This window comes from Thunnus thynnus, chromosome 7 (assembly GCF_963924715.1).
Source record: "Thunnus thynnus chromosome 7, fThuThy2.1, whole genome shotgun sequence".
NCBI lineage: Eukaryota > Metazoa > Chordata > Actinopteri > Scombriformes > Scombridae > Thunnus > Thunnus thynnus.
Window position 1 is genome coordinate 22,399,489 of NC_089523.1, and position 21,948 is coordinate 22,421,436.

The window sequence follows — 21,948 nt, forward strand, 5'->3', positions numbered from 1 at the left end:
CCTTGGACTCTAAGAAATGAAACTGGATATTTTCCACTATTTTCTGATGTTTTATAGACAAAATAATTGAGAAAATAATGCTGATGAATCGATTATCAAAAGATAATTATTACAGCCCTACACCGTGCAGTATTTTCACCCAGGCGAGACAGTAGACAATTACTGAATAAAAATGAATAATTAAATGTGTCTGGGGGAGGGAACGCACGATGGCTCCTGAGATAAATCTGTCTTGGGAGCCACCTGTTTATTGTGTGTAATATTCTTGGAATAATGCATGGTTCCTGATTTATTGTGTAGTATCTTAATTAATTACAAAGTAATTTAGGAATATGTACTTTATAGTCCAAATATCTTAAATAATGTAGGATTAAAAACCTTTGACATGGACAGTTTTCAAGACAGTAGCAGGACCCACCCTAAAGATCATATCATGTCAGCTGGTATTAATGCTTTAGTGGTGCATGTTGTTGCCATGCTCCCAGATGAAGTAACTTCTAAATTCAGCACATTTACTGTGTATTCTGACTTTTTTCTCAGGGTCTCATATGGATATTGCCTTATTTTGAGGGCTCACAAGCTAAAATGTTAGAAACCACTTATTTAGTACATTAATATCATGTTTTTTAACCACATACATAACTGTTAAAACCATCCACCAGCATAAACAATAGTTTACCCACCCAAAAGATAAACACTCATCTAAACAGAAATTTAAGATGAGATAACACTTTATTGGTCCCTCAGGGGAAACTAGATGTTACAGCAGCACAAGAGGAAAGAGGCCATGTAGGTTAATAGAGCAAGTAAAGGAATAAAAATGGAGAAAATTACTCACAAATCCAAATGAAACCTTTATACAGATACTAAAAAGTAAGTAAAACGGTAAGTAAGTAGGGAACAAAGTCTACAACAAATTGAAATATGTAAGAAACTATATACAGTATTGTATATAAGGTATACATATTGTATATAAGGGTGCCTAATAATGAGGTATAAGTGCAAGACTGACTACCAGCATAGTGCAGTTGCTCATATTGCTGATAAATGTAACGAAGTGGAATGATATAATACAACAACATGATAGGCATACAACAATATAGGATATTATACAGTAATAAATACATACATAAATTGTGTCATATTTTAGAAAAATGACATGTAGTGCAGTAAATAAAGTGACAAGCACTAGTTAAAGCAACATAAGCGAAGCATGTATATACTGTACGTATAGGATTATAATGAGACAGTCTAATAATAACAAGGATGTGGGATGATAGAAATACACAATGTTAAATAGGAATTATATATATGTAGCCTAACAGGGTGACATGTATTGCAGTAAGTAGTGTTATAGTTCTGGTTTCCAGCTGTTTATTTCTCCTCTTTCTGCTCTGATCCACAACAAACCAACAGGGAATCAGGTGTAAATGGAAATCAGAGTCACAGTGTGAATACAGTCTATCTACTCTAAACACTTTTAAGGCCTTTAAACTGTAGTACAGATGGGAAAATAGCACTATATTGTGGTCATGTAATGGCTGTTTGAAGTACACCTTAGGTCCTCCTGGATTATTGCCTGTAGGGGATGTTCACACCCTTTTGTCAAACAGATATGTGGAAAGTGAGGACACCTGCTGGACGTTGCCTGCTATTACAGCACAGATGGCTCAAAACGCCCTGACAGATTTACCTCAATTTGATATAATTCATACATTTAATCTGGCATCAGAGGCTCATACACCTGCCTCAAATGAAGACATGCGTTATAAGAGAGAAAACAGCCTTCAAAGTGCTCATCTGGCTGCTCATGTCAGGTCCTTCCCATCCTCATAGCCTGAGTCCGCCCTCCTCCTCTCAGCTCCTGTCCGAGGAGTCCAGCAGTAGCAGCAGCAGCAGCAGCAGACCGGTGGAGGAGGTAAAAACTTTTCTTTCACCTTGTGTATTTTTCTTTAACCGACATAGCAAGACGGAAGTTACAGTTTGAGACGAGCCTGCAGGTGTCCTGTAAGTGTTCAGGTAGGCGACGTTTTATATACTTGTGGTGAGAAAGTATGTGGTACCTACAGGTAAAAGAAAGTTATCTCTCAGCTATTGACAGGAAGGTACTGGCACTAAAGGTAAGCTTATGTCACTCTTATTTAAGTTAATTGGTATTAGAGTGTATTCATAAACAGGGGTATAAAAACTAGGTAGCTTTGGATCACAAATATCCCAGAAAATGCCATCAGTCACATGATTTAACTATTTCTATCCCTAACTTTTGACAATTCATTGTTAGAGCTCCATTCAGCTGTAAAGACTACTCTTAACTACTCTTATGATTTAAGATACATATTTGAAATAGTGAAACTCTGTACAGTGGGCTTCCTCTAAAGCCAAACTTAACTGTGGGTGACATGATCATCAAATAAATTAAATTGAGTTTGTTAAACAGACAAAAAAAAAACCTTACAAGCAGGAGAACATCTCTTGTCATGTGTCCTCAAGCTTGTTCACTTTTGTCTCAGATTCTGCAGCTGCGCAAAGACATACACAGATTTTTACTCTAAATATAAAGTCAAAAGATGTTTTTAAAGGAAAAAACTAAACACTTTACTTTCTCTGCTGAGCTGTCTTATTTGGAAGTCAGAGTTGACGCTGTTACCTGCTGTGTCAACAACCAGTTCCCTGAATAAATATGTCATAGGAGCACACAAAATACTTTTCAATACTTGACAGTAGGGCTGGGCGATATGGACAAAATCAAACATCATGATATTTGTGCCCAAATACCTTGATATTGATATTGCAACAATATTGTAGATGACTATTGGTGCTTTCACAAAACATTTTGAGATTTTTGATCAATAATCATCAGTAGTGTGGATATAATGACTAAAGCTGAAATTGTACCTTCTGTGTCCACGAGTACGTGAGGGTCCATGTGATGTAACTTTTGTCACACTGTCTTCCTGTAGATGCCAATCTACTGTACATGTGTGGAACATGTCCTCCAAGCAGACTCCAGAAAGTAGTATAAACAGAGCTATTACGCATCTGTGGTGTCCACAGTAATATATTTGTAGCTTAAGTGGGTAAAGGCAAATAATAGAACAGCTAGAACAGTCTGCAAATTACATTACTGTAAAGTTGCCTTCAAAACCAGGAAAAGACACTTATGTCATATCATGATATTACGATATCCAAAATCTAAGATGATATCTAGTCTCATATCAAAATATCGATATGATATTGATATATTGTCCAGCCCTGTTTGAAGGAAGATAATCGTGACTTTATAATCATAACTGGGTGGAATTGTTGGCACTGCTTCAAGTATTGCAGATGTTACTTCTTAAGATGAATCTACTGGGTGCCAAAGCATTCATTATCTATAATCAGGAGCATGTTGTGTTGGAGTCACTGCTTTTTTTTAAAAAAATCATTTTAGAAAATTAATGGTACAACTCAACAAACAACAACAAGGATGTTCCTCTAAAGCTTTACAGACACTTAAAGGAAGGCGTAGTCATAAAATATGGGAGCAGTGAGCAAGAATGGTTAAGGATGTGAGGGTGTGAATGTGTTGCCATGTGATTTGTCTTACAGTGACAGAACCAGCCGGTGGTTGCTCCGTGCTGCCAAGCGTTTCCACACCTGCCCGCTGAGAGAAGCAGGAGGAGTCACCATGATTGACCTGAGCCACCTGACGGAGGAGGAGCAGGGGGTGATAATGACGGTGCTGAGGAGGGACGCCGAGCTGAAGAAGGCCGAGGAGGAGAGAATCAGGTAGACATATCTTACATCCGTCAGTCCTGTTTTAGCGAAAAAACAAAGCATGACATCCTAGAACAATATTTGTGGCGCTGTTGGGGAGATTTTCATGCTTCAAACTGTACAGTATTCAACGTGGGTTACTTTACATGAGCCAAAAATGTTTGGCAACATTTAAATTAATGCCGTGTCATTGAGCTAATGTAATTTTAATGATTCAATAAGTGCTCCCCAGTCCTTTCCATCGCCTGTTTTGTGAGAGGAGGCCTTTGTGGGACAGTAGACACACTGGTAAAAATGATGATACGTGTCTGGCCGTAATAGAATAACACAATAACAGCTCGGCCGGATACAGACGCTGCCTCAATCGCTGAGAAGTCTCAATGTGAGATGAGCAATTAGATTACAGCCAAGTTGAAGTCCACACGTGGGAGAGGATCATGCTGGTCTGACAGGACAAGAAAAGAAACCCCCAGAGGCACAATCATAAGAGACGCCTCACCTGTGAAGAGCCTGATGACCGCGCAGTTTAATTTCGCAAAATTGGATCCCGATACTGCCTCTCTAGAGCTTGGAATAAAGATAAAAAGAAAATCAGCTGCCCCTAAGGTCTCCATTGAAGCAATGGGAGGTGTCATACATTCCTCACAGTGTATGTTCAGGGCACGTTAAGACAAACAAGTGCCTTCGTATCTTTTCTGACCTCTCCCATGCGCCGAAACAAAAGGATAAACGTCTTCATCCCCCATGGAGTCGTAATGCAACAGTGCATGTCAGCTGCAACAAAAAAATGAATGTACCCTCTTTGAAGATGCGCTACACTTCATTTTCAAAAGTCAAGAATGCCATGAGACAATGTGCTTTTCATTGTGAGTTTAATGGAATTGGTCGGCCAACTTTTTTATTGGCAGGAGGCTGAATGCTCGCTGTGTCTCGAGTAGTCTGGTGTAAAAGGATTAAGCCAACAGCCTGTAATAATGTGCTACCCCTTTTTTCACATGACCGCTGTGGAGGAAAGATGAGTTGGGCTGGTCATTTTAAGGCGAGGGGATTTTTTTTTTTTCTCTCTTTAATTCAATTTTAACTAGATGTTTTGCAAATTCTTTCCTTTTAGATAGACCATGTGCACTGTTATATAAAACTCATAATGAAGCAGTGAAAAGTAGCAATAAAAAAATATATGATGTACTGAAGATAAACAATTTTCAGTTCATTAAGTAGCTCAACAGGGAAACACTGTCCATTGAGACCCAGAGGGAATTTTTCAATTTCGCTGAAACCTCATATTATCTTCAAATGAACTTTTAAAGACCTTTTTGCTCAAAACGAGGACGGGATTTTGTCTCCCATCACCAACATTGTAAGCATGTTTGGAGGGTATCTTCTAATGGATAATATGAACAGGAGGAATGATTACAACAAGCAAAACCTGTTTCGTTGTTCATACGGGCACCTGACTGTACATACTTGAAAAACTGTGAACTTATCCTTTAAGGAAATGTCTAAAAAAAAAAAAAAAAGCAGCCAAACAGACTGAATTTTATAGTAAAAAATGAATAAGAGAACTGACATGATAATAAACCACAGAATTATAGAAAGGTTTGACTGCTGATATCTTCTCAGGTGTGTTGTATCATAATTTAGAGGCTCCGATATCCCTGATGGACTACACCATGCACATCCATTTAACATTTAGTATTTTCCAACCTAAATCTAAATTGAATCTATATCCATTTGAGCAGAAAGTCATTGGAGCATTTCATTTGTTCATATGACTGAAACAACTTCAAAACACCCTGAGATTTGTCTTTGTCTGCCGGTGGTTTTGCTCAAACTGAATTGAAATGGTGTCAGATTCTCCATTCAGTTCAGCTTAAAGTAAGCGTCTTGTATTTGTTCACTCACAAGAGAGGGTCTTTTGTGTCTTCGTAGCCACTGGGCTGGAGAGGTACAATATCCTGTGTGCTTGTGATATACTTTTCATAACTTTCATTCAGTATGAAATGGCACTCAGATTAACATACATTATAAAAGGACTATGAATGACCTTACAGAAAAAACCTCTTGACTTAATCATTTGTCATTTATCTCCTTTGTGTTTTTCCCACCAGGAAACTAGAGACGGTCCTGAACAATGACTCACAGTCAGACAGCAAGCTGAAGTACCTGACTGGAGAGTGGTTTTATGAGGCCAAGTCTCGCAGACACATGGACAAGATCCACGGCTCGGAAATCATCCTGGCCTCCATGAAACAGAGGAAAGCCGGTGGTTTAGGTGTGTTCATGCTCTACCGTAATGTGCGTTTTGTGATCAAGGAAAGAATCTAGCTCCCATCTGTACGTTACTCTGTGATTCAGTCTCATAGCACTATGCAAACTTTGCTCTGTGGAAATGTTAGATTTAAACATTGGTTTCACCCCCAGCAAACATTTTATCTTTACTGGCAGACAGTAGACATCTGTGGAATCACCAAAAATACAACTCACTGTTGAATAACTGATAAAAAAAAATATTAAATTTTTTTTTTTTTTTTTTTTAAATATCCCTCTTGAAGATTTGCATAATGGACGCTATGTGACTGAATCAAGGACTAATGTGTGGAGTGCTGAGATCAGAAATGGGTCTAGGAAATAATACTGTACTCTATTACCAAACTGGTTACTTCAATTGCATATTGTTGTATTCACAAACTCATGTATACTCAGCTCATTTCCTCTTTCTGCTGCAGACGGATCTCTTAGAATTGAAAGATCCAAGACACCCAGCAGTCGAGGTTCAGACACCGTCCCTCCACCGAAACCTGCCAGATGTTTGGAGGCAATACAGCCACAGGAGATGATGTATACAATCCTCACTTATCTATCTATCTATCTATCTGTCTATCTGTCTGTCTATCTATCTATCTATCTATCTATCTATCTATCTATCTATCTATCTGTCTATCTATCTGTCTATCTATCTATCTATCTATCTATCTATCTATCTGTCACCCTTTCACTTTCTTATTTACATCCTTGATTAGTCTGATAGAGACATCCCACAATGGTACACAAGAGGTAGCGATGTCATATCTTTATATAAATATCTTATATCTTATATCTTGTTATTGACTGGTCGAATACATATTTCATAATGAAGACTTGATTCACAAGATTAAGTCTGATTGGGCTGTTAAAATCACACATTTCCACACATACTGTATAATTTCACAGCAGCCTGTTTCTCTCTGTTTCTCTCCCTTAAAGATTCTACTAAAAGTTTCAATTTAAACTACATTAAATGACTCTTGATCAGTTTGAAATGCTGGTACAGCTTCACTCTGTGTGTGTGTGTGCACAGTGCGCGTCCTGTCTTGTGACTCAACCTGTGTCAACAAAGGCGGTTCTAACAGGGAACATGTCCGTTTTATAGCCCAGCAGCAGCTACCTGCTCACAACATTGCAGGATGTGGACTGAAGAGGGCTGGTCTGATGTATGAAGGGAAAACAGACCAGTTTAGCAAAGTGTTTAAACTCAATAGAGCTCTCAGCGTAATTGCTCCAAATGAGAAGTGGCTGTCAGTCTCGGGTTTCTGGGATTTACCACCAGTATTTTCTCAACTATAGTGATTTTTTTTTTTGTTTGTTTAGTTATTTGATGATTATTGATATATTCTGAAAATGTATGATCTTTAAAATGTTGCAACTTACTCCACTAGAGGGCTGCTTTATTATCTATTCAAACTGGGGAACCAATACAAAATGTGTAGTTAAATAACTTTGTGTCATAGCTAAGACATATTTAACATACTTTCTATTAGAGTACAGTCAATATTTGGTTTGGCAAGGCTTCAGAACTTTGTGCACAAGGTTGCAGTTGTCCTAAACACACAGCAGACTCCAGTCTGTTATAGCCTGAAGTCTTGGGTACTTGAAATATGCAAATTCCAGGATTTGCAGTGTAGTTCCCGTTATTTTGTTAACACATGTAGTTTAGATGAAATCAACAAGTCAGAAACTTAAGACTTGCTATTGTTAGGTAGATATTGTGAGTTTGTCAAACAGGAGTCCCTTCAGTATATTGTTTGGTTTGGGTGGGTAGACATCCCTCTCTTTGATATTAGCATTATTTACGTGTCAGCAAGCCCCAGTCATGCACATCACAGTATATTGAGCAAAACTCCCACTCACTGCTGAGGTACTAAGGAGTTTTGCAGTGGGTGTGTCATGTTCAAATACACATTATAACTCTCAGTGTTTTTAGTGCTTAACTAGAAATGTAAAATATTTTTCCCACAGTGATGCAGAGAAAGAGAATCTGAATTCAACAGTCCGCTCTCCAAGAACGGTAGGCATGTGTTAGAAAACAAACTGACTTTTTTGGTAGTTTTTCTCTTTTTACAGTGATATCAGAGCTGTTCTAACATTTGTTTGTTTTTTTTTCTTCAAGCCAAGGCACAACCCGTTCAACCGAGCTTCCCTTATTGTTGTTGAGCCAACTGAAAATACAGAGGGGTTGTCAAAGAGACGAGACCAGGAGTCGTCTGAGACAGGTGTGAACATTTAGAGCAGACATACACATCTGTAAAGCTGTGAAATAGGGAATGACCGCATGATAGTGATAGCAGTGCAGTATGAGATCCATAATGGCACAATGTCATAAGTGCATCAGACCCACCCTGTCGTGCTTTTTCTGTTTCCTCAGAGCCCATATCTCCCTTGAAGCATCACCCAGCAAGTGGGACCAGTCAGACTTCAGGTGGCTCCATCACATCAGAGGGCTCCTCTGTAGGTTTCAGGCCTGTGCCCAAGAAGAGGACATTTCTGTCAAGACGTGCCGGCAGCCAGACAGAAAGCAATGGCTCAGACTCTCAGGTAGGGTCAGTGGGGATCGTCCCTGCCCCAAGACGGAGTCTCCAGCGGGGATCTAGTGGAAGCTCGAATCAGTCCTACCTGAAGGGCCAAGATGAAGTGCCTCAGAAAACCGTGGCTGCAGTTTCTAATCAAGCTCCTCAGCCTGCTCAGCCATCCGGCTCTGCAGATGAAAACCCCCAGCAGCCACAGATTTTGTTTAATTCCAGTCTGGAGAAGGACAGAAACCTACCTTCTATAACCAGAGACAGGGCAGTGGAAAATACCCCCTACAACTCTTACCCAACATCTCCAATTAAACTCACTCATCCTTCTACTGCTACTGCTACTCACGACTTGTGCAGTTTCAGACCAGTCACATACACCAGAGGCGACGCGTCAGTCGACAGAGAAATCCCACAGAAGAGCGAAGACAGAGACGAGCAGACCCAAAGAGAACACATCGCTGGGAACACTGTCACCCTACCCACGGTCATCATCCAGGATTCAGACAGAGACATCAGCAGCAGTGTGGGAACAGCAATGAGGCAGGAGGAGCTGAGTTTGACCCATAGCACTGTGGGTAAGTTCAGTAACAAGAAGTAACTCTTCTTAGTTAATTGTAAGTTTGAGGCAGGGTGTTAATGTCAGCTGAGACAGTGCTTCCTAATATTTCTGGCATATTGAACCTGAAAGTGAAACGTCTACTTGTTGTGACTTGTGAGCAGTTCAACCATATAAGAGTGACATTTTCTTCCTCTTGTTTCTTTTGAAAGATTTTTAGAGGCCTGAAGAGGTGAAAATATGCAGTATTTAACAAGAAAAAAAGCAAATATTAGAGAAATTCAAAAAAGGATTGACAAAATTTACAGATTTTTATAATTATCCTATAACTCAACAGATTTCGGCACCTGCTTTTGCTTCTTCTACTGTAGACTACTTCACTTCATGTCATGCTGCCACTCACCGTTATATGTCTCCACTCCACCAAAAAGTCCAGAAAATGCAGAATAATAAGAGCAGTGTGTCAGAGATGTACATAACTAGATACAATACCTGGTTCAGACGAGGGTCGTAGTTTTATGTCATCCCCCTCTTTATCACCATAATGAGATAACAGCACCACCAAGTGAACTACAGTACTTGTGGTTCAGAAGGGATAAATTCACTCAAGAAAAACAAAAAAACACAGTTTCTTAAGTGGTGCTCAATTAATTATCTTCTTGAAGCACACTTGATGGAAACACTCAACGATTCACATTTTATTTAGCTGAACTTGACTGTTTTTGTAGAAATGTCCTTGTTTTTAACAAGTGAATTGAATTGAAGGTGAAAAGGTCACTGTATTTATACAGACAGAATGAAAAAGTCCCATTAATCTCAATATTTATTTAGGAAAAACTACAATTATCGAATGAGACTAATGAGAAATCTCTTTTTATGAGTCTTTTTTGTCTCTTTTACTGCATTTGTTTTCTTTTTTTTAACACTGTGTCTTTCCTGCTGCTCTGTTTTGTTATGTGTAACTTCTTTTTGCCAATTAATTTATGTATGTAAAGTATCTTTGAGTACCTTTAAAAGTGCTGTATAAATAAAACATATTATCATTTTATCATTACAATACATGTGCTGTTTTAGATTTAATATTATGTTAGTGCAGCAGTTCGTCTCTGAGCTGTTATAAGTGGGCTTCTGGGAGATAAAGCAAACCTGCAGGTGGTGGTAGCTTCTTATTATATTCTGAAATGTATTTAATTCTCCTTTCATACCTTTGTTTTCAGATCCGCCAGTATCTTACAATCTCAACTTCATTGAAAAGTCTGATCAAGAAACACAGCAGAAATCAAATCAGAAACACGTGTTCAAATTATCCACTCAGACGTCCAGCCCCGCCGGTGATGAGGAGGATTCCATTGCGAAGGTGCTGGACTGGTTCAGCCGCAGCACAGGCAGCAGTGATTGGCTAAATGCAGAAAACAGACCTGAGGCCACAAAGAGCTCTGACAGGCATCAAGTAGAAACCAACACATTAAGAAGTGAAGATTCATTAAGAAAAGGTGCAGGGGATATTATAAATGATAGAAAGAAGGAAACACTAGAAACAAAGAGAAGTCTCTTACAAAGACAGACTCATGAGGCTAAAGAGTTAAAAGCGACCGACAAAACAGGAAACAAGGAGCCGACAGAAACGCAAGTAGAAGTGAAGAAAGATACCAGAGACAGAATGCGGTCACAGGAAGTGAAAGATAATGACGATGAAAGTGAACCGCCCAAAATCTCTCATCTGAAGTCATTCTGGGAGAAAAGCAACGCGGGCCCTAAAATACTTATCAGTAAATCAAACACGCCCGTTGACAAAGGACAGAAAGCTGTTCAGCTCTCAGCAGTGAAAGACGAGGAGAAAGTGAATAAACCGAACAGAGTGACTGATATGCCCTCTGCTCCTGGAATATACAATGGGAAGGGAATTTATGATAAGCACACCTCAAATGATGGGGATGAAAGAGGAGAACAGCTGTTAGTCAGTCTACAGAAAGATATCGGAGACAGTGAACGTGTTAACATTAATATTAACCAGCACTTAGACAGTGTCCACATGGGGAAACAACAGATTCCTGTAAGTCAAAGGAGCAATAATGACCAAACATTAAACATAGATTATTTAAAGGTAGCAGCCAGTCCCCAAGTAGCTGACAGAAGAGGTTCAGACACTGAGATCTTATGTGTAACCAGACTCAGCCCACAGCGACAGGTACCCCCCCAGTCCAGACTGAGTCCAGAGTCTGAGAGCATCTCTGCAGTCAAACCAAATCCACAACCTGACAGTATTTTCCAGTCTAGAGAAACCTCACTGCAGGAAGAGCTGTCAAAGTCTATTCCTGTGTCTCAGCTGGATACAGATCTCCAAACAAGGGATGGTCCAGACTCCGAGAAGCTGTCCAGAAACAGCCCAAATGTGGACTACAAGCAAGACGGGAACGATATACAAATCACCCCCAAAATAGACACACGCAGAGGTTCAAGTGAAGACTTTAGGATGAGGGAAAGTAAGGATAAAAGCATGCAATCAAGCATGTCTCCTAAAAGAAAAGAAGATGCATCTAATAAAGACAGAACTAACAGTCCTCATTCACATAGACAGGGCCTTGCTCATCAGGAAAGCACTGCAGAGAGGATAAAGCAGCTCAAATCTTTCTGGGAGCAGGAGAGGAATAAACCAATGTTTTATACCGGCAAATCGAAAGCTCTTGGGGATGGTAAAGTCGGTCGTGCTGCCAACCAAGCAAAACTGAATAAAAGATTTACAAAGTCAGAGTATGACCTAAGGTCGATTGGAAACGATTCAGGCAGTGATGGAGAAGACTCTGATAGAAATCACCCAAATTTTTCTACTCTTCCTTTGAATCAGAGAATAGAAAAGTCGTCCCCGAGCCTCGGCACGAGCCGAAGACAATTTAACAATCTGCGTGAGTTCTGGGACGAGGCCACGTCAGATTCCAAGGGATCATTATCCTTTGACAAACCCAAAAGCCCCAAAAGGAAAGAGCCAATAAGTGCCCAGCATCCACCTCAGGAGTTAAAGTGTGGCGACCCTGAGCTTTACCGCTTATCCCCAGCAAAATCAAGAGCAGCCAATGACAGCAAAAACAACCTGTCTAATTATATGACAGCTGAGTCGGGCCAGCAGAGAGAATCCAAACGGACCTCAAAAGACTCTAACAGAGAGGAGAAAGCCACGAAACCACAAAGCAATCTGGGAAAAGAGAGTCGCTCTCCCAAGAGTAAAAGAGACAACGTTAGCAATTCGAGCAGTCGTGTAAATTCTTTGCGTCGCGCCACTAGCATGTTTGCTCTCAGTGATCCCGAAGAAAAAGATCAGGGGCTTCTCAAAATGGATGTAAGCCCTGTCCACTCGCAGAGCAGAAGGCAGAGCACAGACCGGACTCAGAACAGGAGGCAGAACGCAGAAAAAGGCGCCTCACCGAGGAGAACATTCGAGGATAGTGAAACCCTGATTCCACGTGCACGGGCATTTGTTCCCAGAGACTACCGGCATTACCTGGGGATGACAGACAAGACGAGTGTCCACACCTCCCTCGCCCCGGCTGTGAAGGACGAGGGGTCAGAGGGTAAAATCGGATATGAATTTGACCTGGGGGGGCCAGTGAGGGCCAGCACCCCGGTGAGCTCAGAGGAGCGTTACGGCAGGAGGAGCAGCAAGACGAGTCAGCGCCCCCTGTGGGCAAACTACAGCAGTTCAGACACAGGTCAGGAGTCGTCTATGAGCAGCACCTCAGAAACCTGGTCCATCTCGAGGAACGGCTCAAACCGTGAGCACCAACTTTTTCTTTTTTTTTTTTTTTACAGTGTCACACAAAGACTTGAGTTTGTTTTTACTGTAACTCAAAGAAAAAAATACACTCCAAATATACAATTTACATTTGCACATGATATTCTGTCTTGACCTGCTATAACTTCAAATGCTACTATATGCTAAAGCTATTATAGTCATGTGTTAAGTCAAATATACACATTAAAAGTTGGTATTTAGTACTTTTTCCAAAGAAAAAATTCACAAAATAACATTTAGCCTAAATTTGTGAAATAAATAGTTTTTTGAAGAGAAAGAAAAACAATTAAAATATATCTAACTAGATCATTTTAACAATAATCAATAAAGCTGTTTCATTTATCTTGAAGCGTTAACATACTGTATGTTACAGAGTGATCATATTAAATCTGGATACAAATAAAACAAAAATAGAAAAAAAAAGGTTTTCAAAGCATGAAGTAGTTGCTGATAACATTGTGAGATCTATGTCTCCTTTACACTCAACCTGACCATTAAACACAAGTATGTTTCCTTGTTTTGAACATTTATTTTTCTCTAAGTCTAGAGTCTAAGTGTCTGATGTTTGCATACTCCCAGACAATTATGATCACACTGTTGTATCCAGCAGTATCCTTGGTATCATGTCCGTGTTTCTTGTTTTCTCTGTTGGCAGAAGCAAATCTCTGTAAACACTTAGTGCTCCTGCGGTCAGTTGGCTGTGTTTAATTTGTGGGTTGGGCGATACATAGTTCTGACTTTACTGACATCACACCACTGTTGCTCCAGAGACAGTTTCACTTCAGCTTTATTTTGCAGTAGTTTTTTAATGGAAGCAGGGATGATACATATATATATTTCATGCACAGTATTATTATACAAGTTAATGTAAACACAAATTAGAGACTTATGTCTAATAACATGTAGTATAATAGTAAGAATTTATCTTGAATGAGACAACACCAGTTTATATGTTCTGCTTGAAATACCTGGACTTATACTTGTTTCACTTGTTTTCACTTAACACAGTTTGTGAATTCATCATTAACTTAATTTACACAGCTTAATTCAAAAATTTGGATTTCCCTTTGTGTGTTTTGAGTACAGGTGTATACACACAAGCTCTGGTAGCATTAGACCTGCTATAGTAAAATAATCTCTGCATTCAGATCACGTAGTGTTTGAAAGTGCCAACCCTCTGCTCTGATGTGAGCAATTATAATATAAAACAAGGATTCAATCGTTTGTTAACACACTGTCTGTTCAATATCATTGTTTATTGCAATTTCAATAGTTGTGAAAACCAATTTGAGCATGAATCATCTATCACTTAGCCAGCAAACAAATCCAGACAGGACATGTCAATTATTACATTAATTAGAGTTATGTTTTCCATGACGTAGGTGAGAATGATGATGATAACCAAAACCCTGTAAGGAAAGCGTTGCGGCGAGCAGAAGCACGCCCTAAAACTCTGGCTAAAAGTATGGAGGACATCACAGCATCCTTACCACCACGTGAGCATTTCCACAACGTCCAAGTCTAACATTTCCCAAATGTATAGATCATTTTTGTTGACTGTGGTTACTTTGTTTGTCTCTCACAGGACAAGAAAGAAGACAGGATCCAACTGTTGAGATGAGGCGCATTAGTGATGGTAAAAATCAGCCTGATCTGTGTAATTATGTATATCTGTTCAAACATGGTGGTATATTAGTTAAGATTCTGTATCTTCTAGTTTCGTCCATCCCCTCGCCCTCCTCATCCTTATTTTCGGATCCAGAGCACCTGAAGAAGATGAGCAAATCAGTTCCTTCGTTTTTACAGAAGGAGGTAAAACCACCACTGCATCTTTTAGTCCAGTTGGTCAAATCCTGCTCTGCATCCCCGTGCACAGAGCTTTCTGTGCCTGCTGTCTGTGTTGCAGGATGACGGCAGAGATACTGACTCCACCTACGAGGACAGTGACCACCGAGGAAGCCTAACGATGGGCAGATCTATGTCTAACCTCACCAACTCCTCTGGCATGGCGTCTGTGTCTTCTGTATGTTCACACACAGCAGCATGAGTCGCTTACGCATGAGCACACTTCCCATACAAACACTGCTCTCTCAAACTGCACTGCTCACTGGCTTTTAAGCATAATTAGTAATAGTTGGGGATTAGTATCAACTCATAATCTGTTTTCGTGTTCAGAGTTAACAGTTTTCCATCACACAAACCACAAATTGTTCAATAAACTTTTTTCTGCATGTGTGTGCTCCTAGCTGAGCGGAAGTGTGATGACCATGTACAGTGGGGACTTTGGGAATGTGGAGGTTCAAGGAAACATCCAGTTCTCCATCAACTATGTGCAGCGGCTCAGAGAGTTCCACATCTTTGTGGCTGAGTGCCGAGACTTGGCTGCAGTCGACCCAAAGAGGGGCCGCTCGGATCCGTGAGTACTGTACCTGATGAAATACACAGTCCACAAACAGACACATTTAGCGACTAGCTGGTGAACATAATGGAGCATTTAGCAGCTAAAGAGCCCTCAGGATTTCCCTCAGGATAGGGACCAAAAACAGAGCGAAAGGGGAGTGAATATTGGATTTACATTCATTAAGTGGAAAGAAACACGACTCCCAATGAATGATAATGTTGCTCCATAACTGTTGGATGTGTAAATAAGTTTGCCAACAAGTTCATCATGTCAACTTAAAAGGTGATGATATGTCAGTGTTGTCTTCACAACTTGTTTCCGCTGCCCCCAAGTGGCTAAAAAATCAGTTAATGCAGGTTTAAGGTATATCTTAGCAATGAAAATTGTGTTGCTGTTTTGTTTTTCAAGGTATGTGAAAAGCTACCTGGTTCCTGACAAAGCTAACCTCGGAAAAAGGAAAACATCTGTAAAAAAAAAGACATTGAATCCAACCTTCAACGAGATCCTCAGAGTAAGAGCCCACAGATATGACGCCAGTAGCACTAAACATACACAGACACTTTCCCACACTGTAATGCTTAATACTTGGCGTGCTTGACAATCAGCAAACAAAAGCAGCTCATTCCTCTCCGTCTCTCCAGTATCGTGTTCGCATGGAGTACCTCAGAACCCAGACGCTCATTCTCTCCGTTTGGCATAACGACACCTTTGGCAGGAACAGTTTCCTGGGCGAGGTAGACGTGGACCTCTCCAAGTGGGACTTTGACCACACCCAGATGAACTACTTAGCCCTGAAAGCCAGGGTAAGAAAAACACACACACAGCTTTATCCGCAGTAGTTGTTTTCTCATCAAATAACAGTAGCAGCTGGTCAGTTTGCTCATTTCCCCAGAGTCTATTTGAGCTGGTTATATCACATGTTCTGTAGTTATTGTATAAGCTGTGTACAAAGGAATTCAGGAGTGTCATGATGGATTTTGGATGAACTGTTTATGTAATGTATACTCTCTCTGTATCTTTCAGACAACACCCACTTTAGCGCCCTCAAATGGGCGAGGAGAGATGAGATTAGCCATACGTTTCCTGCCGCAGATCATCCACAGTGAAGGTCTGCATACAAACTTACTCTGCTTTTTAAAAGGCCTTGTAACGTATTCCAAAAAATTCACAAAGGTATATAAAAACGTTGTCTGTCATTTCTTCTTTAAAGGATTAGCCAAGGAGGGTCCGAGCACTGGAGAGGTCCACATTTGGGTGAAAGAATGCAAGAACCTGCCTCTAATCAGGGCCACCATTGACCCATATGTTAAGTGGTATGCACAACATCCTGCACGAGTAAGGATATCAATAGCAGTTTACTGGTGCACTGTATCAATCTACATGTTTCTTTTTCCCTCCTCATCTCAAGCTTTGTGCTGCCGGACACAAGCAGGAAGAGTCGTCAGAAGACACGTGTGCTGAGGAGGATGGTGGATCCAGTGTTTAACCACACAATGGTGTACGATGGTATCAGAGAGGCCGATCTAAATGAAGTCTGCGTAGAGCTCACAGTGTGGGATCGAGACAGGCTAGCCAGCAACCTGCTTGGGGGCCTGAGGCTTGGAGCTGGAATAGGTAGGGGTGGAAAAACTAAATTTAATATAAAAACACTCAAACTGACAACAATAGGCAAAGGCAGCTGCACAATTTAATACTCAATATGTATGTGAACAATAACAACACTGGGACTAAGAGCTGCTCAAAACATTTATTTTCCTCTATGTACAGCAGCAGCTACAGTGGATGATGTTACTGCTTTCATCACCCACTCTGATTGGCCCAATAATAACACCCACAATAGTCTAAAAAGCATAAAACTGTAAATTGTTGTGAAGAAACCTGAACCAGAGTCATCAAATACAATGGGTTGAGTTTTTTTTCCTCCCATTCATGTCCATAATAAAAAAGCTGAAAATTATAAAATGTAAAATAGTATCAGAGTGAAAATGAATTGCAGCTGTGCCCTAAATGAGCCATTTTAAAGTTTGAACGGCGTTTCAGACTTTCAGAGGATACAAAAGCATTGAAGTGAAGTAATAAAGAACAAAGATTATCAATGAATAGACATATTTCCAATCCTTGTATTTTGCTGTGTCTCTCTGTAGGCAAAAGTTACGGTGCGCTGGTGGACTGGATGGACTCTACTCCCTATGAGGTGGCGCTATGGGATCGCATGATAGCTTCTCCAAATGAATGGGTGGAGGACGTGCTCCCACTAAGAATGCTGAACTCTGCCAAAACTGCTTTCAAATAAGTATAAGTATACCACACTGGGATACATACTGCAAATATAATATATTCTTAAGAGGTAAAAACATAATACATGTTATAAAGGTGATTTAAATTCGGTCCAAAAAAGCTTTGTAAGGATTTTAATAGTCTCATAAAAAATAAAGTAAAGTCACTGGAGTGAAAAATTGGAATTAACCATGTTGCCGTAGTTTTACAGCAGCCTGTGGTGCCACCTAACAAAGCAATTTCATAAAAAATGGTGGCTTTGTGAACACTTCAGGGTCCCTGTTGAAACTCCACAGGAAAGAACAAGGGGAAATAAAATTAGAAAACCAAATGGTGGAAACAAAAAACTCTGGAGAGTGAGCTGAAAAATAACTCAAATAAATTCCAATCCTGGAACAACTAAGTACTGAAAGTCTTTATGCAGGAGGTTAGGAAGAAGTTAAAGACACTTAATGGAACATCTGATCATCTTTTGCCTTTTGTCATGGTGTTCAAACAAGAATGTTATAGAGCAGTGTAATGAGTGAGAAAAACATGGATTTGGATTTTATGTAAAGGGAACATATGCTTTTTGTGATTTTCTTTTATTTACATTTTTAAGCTAAGATTTCTTTATTGTCATTTCTCAGTTCTCACATACATTGAAATTAAATTGATCCTCTGCATTTGACCCATCCTACACACACACACTAGGAGCAGTGGACCAGAGACCAACTCCGGTTCTTTTTGCCAGTGCCAGTAGTCAGGGGCATTAACCATAACATACATGTCAAGAAACTGAAGATACCCCATGCACAGCAGTGCCTCTCTCCTGGGTGCCAGCTGATGCATAACATACATGTCTTTAATGGTGGGAGGAAACCGGAGAACCCACGCAAACACGGGGAGAACATGCAAACTCCACACAGAAAGGACCTGGGACAGCTGGGGTTTGAGCCCAGGACCTCCCTGCTGTGAGGCAACAGTGCTAACCACTGAACCACTGTGTTAAACATGGTCAAAGTTCCCAAACCTGAGGTTAACTGTAGAAATGCTCCCTGCAAGTCAAAAGCCTTGGCTTCAACCTGGTCAGAAAACTTCATTTGCAATGGTTTTTTATACCTTGCCGACAAGTTGATGTCAGCTCACCGTGCATGCCCATATAATGGCCATCCTTTGTAACTAAGGTTGTTGCTAATGCTGTTGCTAAGGTTTTTCCATTAGTTGTTTGCATCCTTCCAGCTCATGTATGGATGTATTTGAGAAGTTGACATTTCAAGTAAAGGACGAGTAAAAGAAGTGAAATCCTACTACTACTGCTTGTTTACATAGACACCAGAAGTTGGCTGATACATAGCTTCCAGACGCTGACCAATCAGAAGAGAGTGGGCTCATCAGGGGAGGGGCCTTAAAGAGACAGGAGCTAAAGCGACCTGTTTCAGACAGAGGCTGAATTGAGGGGCAGTGTAAAGGGTCAGTATAAGATAAATACGGAGTTAATTGAACTGTAAATAAAGCAAAGATATTCCAGACTCAGATTAAAATATAGACCTGTAAATGTGCATGATATGTCCCCTTTAAAGCTACATCAGCCTGTCAACAGGTGTCCTCAATGTAATCTGTACAACAATCACCATACATCCATCACACCACAATAAAAACATTAAGAAATATATCCCAAAGGTTTTATAATATCTGCACAAAGCGTTATCTTGATTACATTGCTCTATACACTTCTGTTCTTTTTATGGGGGTAATTATGTTTGAGCATTCAGAAGAAGGCTAAAGCCAAACCACTATAGTGTTTTTAATTACATCTTGCATCCTTGAATAAAGGCTTTTATTGTAATAGAATCTGAAGTCATGCTCCTCTTGCTATCCAGAGATGTAAATTATTACCTGCCGTTAATGTGCAGGACACCTCTTTACTCCCCGAATATCTCTTGAGTCAAATTATTTTACTTCAGTTTTCATTTGGCCAAACAACAGTGATAAAAAATGTGTCGGTAAAATGTATTGGTGTTTTTAAATTCACACTGCTGTGCATTTACACAGTTTCACAATGTACAAAGTTTCTCAAGGTATGTTTCTTAAATTTCCATAACAATGTCGAAATATTCAGGGCACTTTTCTTGGAGATAGAAAAGAAACACACTGTCTACACACTTGAATTAAGCAGGTTTCATATTAACTGGCCAAGTCCTTCATCAGAACATTTAGAGTTCAGTGAGAGGATGTTCCTTTTAGATTTCAGCACTTTTCATTTAAGAAGTTTTTAATGTTAATTAGGGCCACAATTAACAATTATCTTCTTCATATATTGTTTAGTCTATAAAATGTCTTGAAATAATGCTTCTCACACTTTCCCAAACCCCAAAGCAACGTCTTCAAAATGCTTGTTTTGACCAACCAACGGTCAAAAACCCAAAAGATCTTCAGTTTGCTATTATATAAGCCAAAGAAAAGCATTAAAACATCCTGAAGTTTGAGAGGCCAGCTAATGTTTAGCATTTTTGCTTGAAAAATGACTGTAACGATTAATCAATTACCAAAATACTCGCCAATACTTTTTTCGATCGACTAATTCATTAATTGTTAAATCGTTGCAGCTGTAATGTTTAATATTTTTTATTATTTTTCTTTTATTCCAGGAATGTTGAAGTTGTATACCTCCTTTAACTTTGACATGTCTTCTGTTAAGCAATATTGACACTGGGTAATGTAATTTTCATTGCACTAAACCTTTAAAAAACCTGAACCATAGGACTGTGTTCTGTATTTATTGTATGTCGCCTCAAACTGTCTTTACAGCCTTTTATTCACTGAAGTGGTTGTATGTATCCTCTGAAAACTTTGCTTTTCAGACTAACACTTGTTTTGACAGTATTTTTATATACTTAATTGATTTGACAGCATATCTGACATGTGATGAACTGTTGCAATTACAGTATGTTAACCACAAGTGGGATTAAAAACATAACATGCAGAATAACTTTCACATGTCTATTTTTTTAAAATCATTTTTAACATTAAGGTAACTGGCAATGGTAGCCTACAGATAAATTTCAAAGTTGTCTGAATAATGTTGTGGCTTTTGACAGAAAAGTGGCTGCTCCATGTCAAAGTTTTTAATCATCCTGTGAAATATCTCACTATCACTATCTACTGGATGAATTGACACACTTTGTTCAAAGATTCATGGTTCCTAGATGATGAAGCCCCATGACTTGAAAACTGTTCATAAAAATGTTGGTGGACTATCATGTAACATTAATATTAGAGTAGTTTTATACATTTTTAATGTTCCCAGCACCTTAAGCAAAATATCAGACACCTTCATTTTACTGGGTTGGCAGTAGCAATCTCAGAGACATATCTTGAAAACAAAAGCTATCAACATGGCTAGACGAGAGAGATTCATTTAATTTTGGTGAACCGACCCTGTAAATTACAAACTTAAATAACTGCTGAATACTTCACCGACTTGTTTTGCAATGTGTATAACATAGTGGACACACTCTATAGATGATGAAGAGAGTTTCAAAGAGAGGCGAAGGGACTCCACTCTCTTTCTCTCCCACAAGATTTTGCATAAGAAGAAATAAAAGGTTAGGATGATATTGCAGATGACGACAGCCACCACAGTGCTGTTGTAGCAGCTCAGGGATGACATAACTGTGTGAGAAAGGAAGACAAGAACCATTAAGACTTTGCACAGTATTGTGCAACATGTGTCTTTTATTAAATGTTATTACACATTCAGTGCAGATTTTGATAATCAAGAACTAGATATGTTGTAGATCCACTGAAAAATTTTACCCAAATTTTCTATTTTTGTGTTAGAATATGAGAGTGTGATTAAGAGGAGATACTATAAGTACACACACAAATATATATATATATATATATATATTTTTTTTTTTTTTCAAAGGTGCAGTGTGCAGGATTTAGTAGCATCTAGCAGTGATCATTCGAACGTAACAAAAACAACAATTCTTATTTTCAAGTGATTATACACTAATTAAAACATACATACATATATTCCATTATTTCTGCCAAGTCCGTTCTGCTAGATGCCACTACATTTTTGTTAAATTCTTCTTCATGTTATATTTTTTACTTTTCCAGTTTTGTAGAAAAATAAGAACAATTAAAATATCAAATAGTATTGCAAGTGGACCTTGAGTGGAGATTATTTTGTCAACTGCTGTGCCCAAGGTTAAGAATGAACTGTCAAACTCAACTTTTAAGCAAAAGTGAACCAGAAGGTCTAAAAGGGCTCAGAATAATGGAAAGTTTGAACATCTCCACTTCCAAACAACTAAACAAACTCCATTTGCTGACACTAGAAGGT

The 21,948-nt window shown here is 39.3% G+C and overlaps 1 protein-coding gene across 1 annotated transcript; it reads left to right on the forward strand.

The window, feature by feature from the left end:
* Nucleotides 1-781: 781 nt before the first annotated feature.
* sytl2b (synaptotagmin-like 2b) lies at nt 782-19,597 on the forward strand. Its single transcript, XM_067594989.1, has 19 exons — nt 782-1,918; nt 3,592-3,771; nt 5,868-6,031; nt 6,486-6,597; nt 8,035-8,083; nt 8,186-8,288; nt 8,441-9,169; nt 10,368-12,917; nt 14,320-14,433; nt 14,523-14,573; nt 14,655-14,749; nt 14,844-14,960; nt 15,184-15,353; nt 15,747-15,849; nt 15,980-16,141; nt 16,362-16,446; nt 16,549-16,651; nt 16,747-16,952; nt 17,483-19,597. The coding sequence occupies exons 2-19, from the start codon at nt 3,671-3,673 to the stop codon at nt 17,629-17,631; spliced, it is 5,163 nt and encodes a 1,720-aa protein (XP_067451090.1). The 5' UTR covers nt 782-1,918; nt 3,592-3,670; the 3' UTR covers nt 17,632-19,597.
* The last annotated feature ends 2,351 nt before the right edge of the window (nt 19,598-21,948 follow it).